The sequence below is a fragment of the Salmo trutta genome, chromosome 24 (genome assembly GCF_901001165.1).
Source record: "Salmo trutta chromosome 24, fSalTru1.1, whole genome shotgun sequence".
Lineage (NCBI taxonomy): Eukaryota > Metazoa > Chordata > Actinopteri > Salmoniformes > Salmonidae > Salmo > Salmo trutta.
In genome coordinates, this window is record NC_042980.1 from 22,944,320 (window position 1) to 22,953,734 (window position 9,415).

General features: G+C 41.3%; 1 protein-coding gene across 27 annotated transcripts in view; it reads left to right on the forward strand.

Annotated features, from left to right (window-relative positions):
* Nucleotides 1-7,707, forward strand: part of clasp1a (cytoplasmic linker associated protein 1a) — a 94,798-nt gene extending 87,091 nt beyond the window's left edge. For 19 of the 27 annotated variants that reach the window (XM_029711524.1, XM_029711526.1, XM_029711533.1 and 16 more), the window contains 8 exons: nucleotides 124-262; nucleotides 544-793; nucleotides 1,085-1,144; nucleotides 1,346-1,536; nucleotides 1,819-1,947; nucleotides 2,106-2,312; nucleotides 3,456-3,572; nucleotides 7,495-7,707. In XM_029711524.1, coding sequence (XP_029567384.1) covers nucleotides 124-262; nucleotides 544-793; nucleotides 1,085-1,144; nucleotides 1,346-1,536; nucleotides 1,819-1,947; nucleotides 2,106-2,312; nucleotides 3,456-3,572; nucleotides 7,495-7,581 — 1,180 coding nt within the window. In that variant the 3' untranslated portion in view covers nucleotides 7,582-7,707. The remainder of the gene's footprint in view (nucleotides 1-123; nucleotides 263-543; nucleotides 794-1,084; nucleotides 1,145-1,345; nucleotides 1,537-1,818; nucleotides 1,948-2,105; nucleotides 2,313-3,455; nucleotides 3,573-7,494) is intronic. The other 8 variants (XM_029711532.1, XM_029711543.1, XM_029711548.1 and 5 more) reach the window with 1 other exon arrangement.
* The last annotated feature ends 1,708 nt before the right edge of the window (nucleotides 7,708-9,415 follow it).

A 9,415-nucleotide genomic window follows, 5' to 3' on the forward strand; every position in this document is an offset into this window, starting at 1 on the left:
GCCCTTGCATGGTATAAGACTAATACAACTAGTCTCTTCGTATGAGTGTTTGTCTCTGTGTTTGTTTTTGTCCTTACCACCCTGTATATAACCCCTCACCCCTGTCGTCCTCTGTCTCCTCAGTATGTTGGAGTATGACACAGAGAACATGAACTCTGATGAGATCTACAGCTCCCTGCGAGGAGTCACAGAGGCCATCCAGAGTTTCAGCTATCGCAGCCAGGAGGACCTCAACGAACCAAGAGGGAAGAGGGACGATGCTGTGAGTCATTACCTCAGCTCTGGAAATTAAACTGACTGACTGATGTTGGGGAAGGAAACGGACATCAACGAGAAGCACATTACAAAATAGCTAATTGTTAAATCAAGAGTAAATTTAGGCTAATCTGTTGCTTCCTGTTTCTTCCTCCCTGGTTATCATAGCCATTTTTACATGCATGAGTAACAATCAATCACGTTAATCTATAAAGCTCTTTTTACATCAAAAGTTGTCATTATCAAAAACTGACTACAACTATGTATCTTTTCTATCTATCTCTTCAGGTGGGGCGTGAAGGTGTGGCGTCCTCCCCAGGCTCTGATGCCCGTTTGGGGCTAGATGTGGTGGAGGGTGGGCGTACGGCCTTGGATAACAAGACCTCCCTCCTCAACACTCCGTCTCCCCGCTCCTTCTCCGGGCCGCGGGCCAGGGAGTTCGCCCCCTACGGGTATGGGGACACCATCACTTCATCCTACGACAAGAGTGCCCTAAAGGAGGCCGTGTTCGACGATGACGTGGAACAGTTCAGAGACTGTGAGTCACCTTTGACCTCTGCTTGACCCTTAACCCTGTGACGCCACCTCCATGTTGACCAAGTCTGATCCATCCTGTAATGTCATGACATGATGGTGTGGTGTCTTCAGGTTTCGGCAACATAAAGAAAGAATAGGTTTGGCCCATTCTAGTGTTACATGGTGGCTGATGAAAAACATTGGGAATAGGATAGCCCTCTATCTGCAGTGAATAGTGAGTCTGCTGGCTATAGTCAGTCCTCCTCCCTCCTGATTGTCTACCTTCCTCCTCTCCCCCTCCCTCCCACTACAGGCCGTCGGCAGGACGGCAGTGGTGAAAACAAGATGTTGCCGCCTAAGGGCTTTGTTCCTGGTAAAGACTCACTACTCTATAACTGTTGTTTTTTTTCTTTCTAAAGTGTTTCATTGCTGTTTCCATTGCCATCCATTTCAATGTCTTGAGTGATTCCCTGTCACTTTTGCTGTGTTCATGGGGATACTAGCTCGCTAAGTAGGCCTGAGAGGTGTATGGGCCATACAACTCACCCAGTGCTCCCCACTGTCCTTTCCTCAGGTTCCCAGGACCACTCAGACCTTGTGGCAGACCTTCTGAAGGAGCTGTCCAATCACAACGAGCGTGTGGATGAGCGTAAGGGGGCCTTGGTGGAGCTGCTGAAGATCACACGAGAGGACAGCCTGGCCGTGTGGGACGAACACTTCAAGACCATCCTCCTACTGCTCCTGGAGACACTGGGGGATAAAGACGTAGGGATCCTATACTCCTGCAGCTCTGATTCTGCAGATCACTGCTATTTCAAAGGTTTTAGTTGCAGTGATTGTGTCAAACACATGCATACAGAATAACTAGACAGCAGCTGTACTACCAAATAGGTTGTTTATTAAGCTGCTAACTTGAAAGCCTTGCTAAGGATTAAAGGTTTTGGTTTGGGTGTGTGTGGTGGGCATGCATGGTTCCAGGAAGGCTGTACAGTATGTGTCTATTTGGAGGTTTAATGGACACTCATTCTTCCTCTTCCCTCCATATAGCACACCATCCGGGCCCTGGCTCTGCGGGTACTGAAGGAGATCCTGAGAAATCAACCGGCCCGCTTCAAGAACTATGCTGAACTCACCATCATGAAGACCCTGGAGGCACACAAAGACTCCCACAAGGAGGTACAACTCCTTTTATTCTTTACATTATTGCTCTATAGCCTTTTACACAATAGGCATCTGAAAAAGCAATGGTGTCCTCTAATGCCTCGGTACTAGGACCTGTCCTGTACACACCATATACAAAGGCATTATGAGTGATCTCTTCCCTCTCTGTCCAGGTGGTGCGGGCAGCGGAGGAGGCTGCCTCCACCCTAGCCGGCTCCATCCACCCAGAGCAGTGTATCAAGGTGCTGTGTCCCATCGTCCAGACGGCTGACTACCCCATCAACCTGGCTGCCATCAAGATGCAGACCAAGGTGATAGAACGCATCACCAAGGAGTCCCTCCACCAGCTGCTGCCTGATATCATACCAGGACTACTGCAGGTGAGAATCTGGTCCTGTTTGGCATTATGAGTGTTTGGTAAGAGTGTGGCCCAGTGCCGTCAAAACGGTGATTTTATATATATTGCCACACTATGTGGTTGGAATAATACTGTCAAATTATGATAATGACCTTTTAGTGTAAGAGCTGTTTGAAAATACTGCCTGAAATTTCAGGCTGTTTTGGTGGGATGGAATTTTTACCTACCAGGTGGTAAATTAGTTAATAGATTAATAGACAAATAAGAGTTCCAAACCTCTCTGCCAATAACGGCTAGTTTTCCCCTCCCCACTCAGACCACTTCCAGACAGTCCTAGTTAAATTCTTGCTTGAGAAATTGCTCCTTACCAAGAAGCTATTTTTGTTTCTTTTTGACCATTTTAATAGAAAACAATCTCAGTAAGGTACTAAATTGTTACCCATAAATGATTTGATATTGAGATAAAAATGGCTGCATTGGACCTTCTACACCAAGGTTGTGGGTTCAATTTCAGCATGGATCAATAAAGTGTGTCCTAAGTGGCATATATTATTTTATTGTATCGAATGCGGGACTAGTGGAGGAGGCATTGTGGGAGGAATAGTAGAAACATCCTGACAGTATCTGCCCCATATCTGTTCATGTTGATATTTGGACTATGGGAACAGTTATTTATACCTGGAAATGTGTCTATATAGGTGTGGAGTTGTGTATGGAGTGGTGGACAGACAGCAAATGCCTCAATCGTATTATGACTGCATAGTAAAATAAGGGTTTCTCTGTTTTCTTAGATCTAAATTTGTTTTAGTTCTGCAGATGACTTTGTTAAGAACTGTGAATGCAGGATTAGGGAAAGGAGGCATTGAAAGAAAATCTAGAGAAATCCTTGGCAGTTTTTAGGCCTATACCATATTTGTTCATGTTCATATTTGGGCAGTGGGAGCAGTGTGCCTTATTTATATCTGGAAATGTTTGCCTGTACTCGATCCCTAAGCGCACACATCTGCCACTCCTCCCACATTTCCAATGACTCAGTGTGTGTACTGTACGTGTGTGTGTTCACTGATTGCTGCAAGTGAATGTGTGTGTGCATTCTTGTTTCTCTGTCGTTATTTCCTTCTGGCAGCCAGTCCATTAATACTGATCGTGGTAAATCTGTTCCCAGGGCTATGACAACACGGAGAGTAGTGTTCGCAAGGCCAGTGTGTTCTGTCTGGTGGCCATCTACTCCGTGATTGGAGAAGAGCTCAAACCACACCTGCAGCTACTCACGGGCAGCAAGGTACACTACCCACCACTGTCATGTTCTCGATCATCATCTCAAAGTCCTGACTGACAGACACGCACACTACACCACACACCCATGTTCATTTTGGCAGCTATTTTAGATTTAGGTTTTGTCTTAGTCACATTTTAGTAATTTCATCATTCTTAGTTTGTTATTATCAGTCGAGTAAAACTGGATCATTTTAGTCATATTTTAGTCAATGCATTTTCCATTAAAGAATTAATATTTACCTCTAACTTCCATCATGTGCATATTCAGCCTTATCCAACTAGGCCTACTAGTATAATACCCTGCAATTAGGTGGCAAAATTGCTATTGTGGCATAGCCATGATTAACAATAATACAAAGCCTTGATTACAGGTTAAACAATTTACAGCTAAAATATTCTCCCCAGCATAACTATCGGAAGGGGGTAAATAGTGAATCGATTGAAAAGGGGAGAATCTAAAATATATTTTATTTTTATTTAACCTTTATTTAACTAGGCAAGTCAGTTAAGAACAAATTCTTATTTTCAATGACGGCCTAGGAACAGTGGGTCAACTGCCTTGTTCAGGGGCAGAACGACATATTTTTACCATGTCAGCTTGGGGATTCGATCTTGCAAACTTTCGGTTACTAGTCCAACGCGCTAACCACTAGGCTATCTGCCGCCCCATATATACACTACCGTTCAAAAGTTTGGGGTCACTTAGAAATGTCCTTGTTTTTGAAAGAAAAGCACTTTTTTTGTCTATTAAAATAACATCAAATTGATCAGAAATACAGTGTAGACATTGTTCATATTTTTTGTCAATTGGATGACACGTGTGGAAGGAAATTTGCAACACAAACTTATTTATTTTAGGCCTATTTTTATTTTGTTTGCAACTATAGTTTAAGTGTTTTCTATTGACCTTTTTTAGATTTTATACATTCATATTTTATATTTTGTTACATGCTTAAAACCTCTCTGGGGTATGTGGGACGTGACCGTCCCACCTGCGGGACACACTATTCAACAGCCAGTGAAATAGCAGGGCGCCAAATTCAAAACAACAAAAATCTCATAATTCAAATTTCTCACACATACAAGTATTTTACACCATTTTAAAGATAATCTTCTCGTTAATCCAACCACATTGTCCGATTTCAAAAAGGCTTTATGGCGAAAGCATAGCATTAGATTATGTTAGGACATCACCTTAACAAGAAAAAACACACAGCCATTTTCCAAGCAAGGAGAGATGTCACAAAAACCAGAAATACAGCTAAAATGAATCACTAACCTTTGATGATCTTCATCAGATGGCACTCATAGGACTTCATGTTACACAAAACATGTATGTTTTGCTCGATAAAGTTTATATTCATATCCAAAAAAAACATTTTACATTGGCGTGTAATGTTCAGAAATGTTTTGCCTCCCAAAACTTCCTGTGAATGAGCGCATCAATTTACAGAAATACTCATCATAAACATTGATAAAGTATTAAACTGTAATTCAAAGAATTATAGATACACTTCTCCTTAATGCAACCGCTGTGTCAGATTTCAAAAAAACTTTACAGCGAAAGCACACTTTGCAATAATCTGAGTACAGCGTTCAGACATGAAACCAAACACGCCATTTTGTGGAGTCAATAAAACTCAGAAATAATATTATAAATATTCACTTACCTTTGATGATCTTCATCAGAATGCACTCCCAGGTATCCCAGGTCCACAATAAATGTTTGTTTTGTTCGATAAAGTCCATCATTTATGTCCAAATACCTCCTTTTTGTTCGCGCGTTCAGTCCACTACTCCAAATGCAGGAAGCTCGCGCAAATGTCACAACGAAAAGTCAAAAAAGTTATATTTACGTTCGTAGAAATATGTCAAACGATGTATAGCATCAATCTTTAGGATGTTTTTAACAAATCTTCAGTAATATTCCAACCGGACAATTCCAATGTCTTCAGAAAAGAAAGGGAACACAGCTCACACTCACGTGAGCGCACGCCTCTGAGCTCATGTAATTTCCTCACTCATCAACTTCCAGGCCCTCTTATTCGCTTCATATTCACAGTAGAAGCATGAAACAACGTTCTGAAGACTGTTGACATCTAGTGGAAGCCTTAGGAAGTGCAAAATGAACCCTAAGTCACTGTATACTGTATAGGCAATCACTTGAAAAAACTACAAACCTCAGATTTCCACACTTCCTGGTTGGATTTTTCTCAGGTTTTTGCCTGCCATATGAGTTCTGTTATACTCACAGACATCATTCAAACAGTTTTAGAAACTTCAGAGTGTTTTCTATCCAAATCTACTAATAATATGCATATCATACCTTCTGAGCCTGAGTAGCAGGCAGTTTAATTTGGGCACGCCTTTCATCCGGACGTCAAAATACTGCCCCCTACCCTAGAGAAGTTAATTGAAAATTTGCACAAAGGTTCTAAATATTAGGATAAATAATCAAATATGAGTAAGTACCTTTTATTTGTTGAGTATAATTCAAAATGTAATAAGAAGTAGGCCTTTACATGTGGTCATTTTATATTTGAATTTACAGAAAATGTGCTATATCGTGATATGTATCATTATCGGGATATGAAATGACCTATATCTGGATATGAGATTTTGGCCATATCGCCCAGCCGTAGTGTTACTTGCCTCGAAGCGAACATAGAAGTAATTTAGCTTGTCTGGTATGCTCGTGTCACTGGACAGCTCTCAGTTGTGCAATAGTTTGCAAGCCATGCCACACCCGACGAGCGTCGGAGCCGGTGTAGTACGATTCGATCTTATTCCTGTATTGAAGCTTTGCCTGTTTGATAGTTCGATTGAGGGCGTAGCAGGATTTCCTATAAGCTTCCGGGTTAGAGTCCCGCTCCTTGAAACCAGCAGCTCTACCCTTTAGCTCAGTGCGGATGTTGCCTGTAATCCATGGCTTCTAGTTGGGGTGTTTAGTCCAAGAGTCCTTAGCTTAGTGATGAGCTTTGAGGGCGCTATGGTGTTGAATGCTGAGCTGTACTCAATGAACAGCATTCTCACGTAGGTGTTCCTTTTGTCCAGGTGTGAAAGAGCAGTGTAGAGTGCAATAGAGATTTCTGTGGGGACGACGTCATCAATGCACTTTTTGATGAAGCCAGTGACTGATGTGGTGTACTCCTCAATGCCATCAGAAGAATCCCAGAACATATTCCAGTCTGTGCTAGCAAAACAGTCCTGTAGCTTAGCATCTGCTTCATCTGACCACTTTTTTATTGACCGAGTCACTTGTGCTTCCTGCTTTAATTTTTGCTTGTAAGCAGGAATCAGGAGGATATAATTATGGGCAGATTTGCCAACTGGAGGGAGAGCTGGAGGGAGAGCTTTGTTTGCGTCTCTGTGTGTAGAGTAAAGGTGGTCTTGAGGTTTTTTTCCCTCTGGTTGCACATTCAACATGCTGGTAGAAATTAGGTATAACAGATTTAAGTTTCCCTGCATTAAATTCCCTGGCCACTAGGAGCGCTGCCTCTGAATGAGCATTTTCCTGTTTGCTTATGGCGGTATACAGCTCATTGAGTGCGGTCTTAGTGCCAGCATTGGTCTGTAGTTGGCCTCTGGTTTCGACTAGTTTGCTCTATGGTGTGTTGTTGAGAGGGTCATTTTTGCCCCACTTTCCATCTGCGGGGGCCCGTGTCCTTGGGTTGCATAAGGGTACAGGACTGGAGTTTGTCAGGGTTGTACTCATTAGGGAACACTGTAGTAAAACGTTGTGCAAAGGAAACATTTAATTAGTGTTTAATTACTAATTAAATTCCTGGTATTGGAATTTCAGTTTACTTCCGAATTGACTGAATTGAAATAGAATTGACAACAGTGCTATTATTACTTCTCTTACCACTTCTCCTTGCTCCACCATGATAATAACTGTGTTTTAACATATAATATTCTTCTTGCAGATGAAGCTGCTGAACTTGTACATCAAGAGGGCCCAGACGACCAACAGCAACAGCAGCAGTTCCTCGGATGTGTCCTCACACAGCTAGCTGTAGGAGTGATCTGCCTGTCTGTACTTTGCATCTGAATTAGGGGATATAGGGTGTGTCCCAAATGGCATCCTATTCCCTATATAGGCCACTACATTTGGGCTCTGGTCAAAAGTAGTGCACTATATAGGGAATATGATGCCATTTGGGACACAGTCATACAGTACCAGTCAAAAGTTTGGACACACCTACTCATTCAAGGGTTTTTCTTTATTTTCTATATTGTAGAATAATAGTGAAGACATCAAAACTATGAAATAACACATATGGAATCACGTAGTAACCAAAAAAGTGTTAAACAAATCAAAATATATTTTGGATTTTAGATTGGTCAAAGTAGACACCTTTTGCCTTGATGACGGCTTTGCACACTCTTGGCATTCTCTCAACCAGCTTCATAAAGAATGCTTTTCCAACAGTCTTGAAGGAGTTCCAACATATGCTGAGCACTTGTTGGCTGCTTTTCCTTCACTCTGTGGTCTAACTCATCCCAAACCATCTCAATTGGGTTGAGGTCGGGTGGTTGTGGAGGCCAGGTCAAGTTCTTGAAATTTTCCACATTGACTGACCTTCATGTCTTAAAGTAATGATGGACTGTCATTTCTCTTTGATTATTTGAGATGTTCTTACCATAATATGGACTTGGTCTTTAACTAAATAGGGCTATCTTCTGTAAACCACCCCTACCTTGTCACAACACAACTGATTGGCACAAACACATTTAAAAAGGAAAGAAATTCCACAAATTAACTTTTAACAAGGCACACCTGTTAATTGAAATGCATTCCAGGTGACTACCTCATGAAGCTGGTTGAGAGAATGCCAATTGTGTGCAAAGCTGTCAAGGCAAAGGGTGGCTACTTTGAACAATCTCAAATATGAAGTATGTTTTGATTTGTTTAAACTTGTTTGGTTACTACATGATTCCATATGTGTTATTTCATAGTTTTGATGTCTTCACTATTATTCTACAATGTAGAAAATATTAAAAATAAAGAAAACCCCTTGAATGAGTAGGTGTGTCCAAACTTTTGACTGGTACTGTAGTTGTGTCTCTTCCAGACCTCTCCATTCCTGAGATTCTCTTCTCTCCTTCACCACGCTGGATTCCTCCGGATGACCCTCTGCTTCAATCACAACTTCAATTCACTTACTTTTGCTCCCGGCCTTTTCTTTATTTTCTCTCCAGTGAACTTGTCCTTTCATTTGTCATCGAATTTCTTTCTCCCGTTTTGTTTTAATTTTTTAAAATATTTTTTTTATGTGAGGTCTGGGTTTAAGGTGGTTTAACGCTTTTTAACGCTCTATAAGAATGAATGGGGGTCAAGCGACATTTTTCATAATGTAACTTTGGATGCTTATTTGGTTGCGCATTCAAAAAGTAACAGGAGGGGAAAGGCGAAACCAGGAGTTATGATATGGTCCAATAACAATGATATGGTCTAATAGCAAATAATGCCCTGAAATTGATTCAGAAGAAAATAAAAAAACATCCCTTTAAAATGCAGTTGTACTGTAGTTGGACGACTGAATTCCTTCACATTTATTAACAAGGAAGGCCAATTGAGGTCGGAATACGTCGTTCCCATGGGGACCACATGGCATTCAGTTTGTGGTAAACTAAGAATCATATGGCTGGCCCAGTGATGATACAAAGCCCTGATATAAACCAGGTTGAAGACTTGTGTTTGGGAACATTGAAAACCAAATATGGCAGCAATTGAAATTAGTAGAATGAGTAGTAATCTCACGTTTTTTCTTTATAAACTGAGGGATGATGTTATAAAATCCTATAAAAAGTGTTAGAAGAAATGTTTGAACATTTTAATTTGAA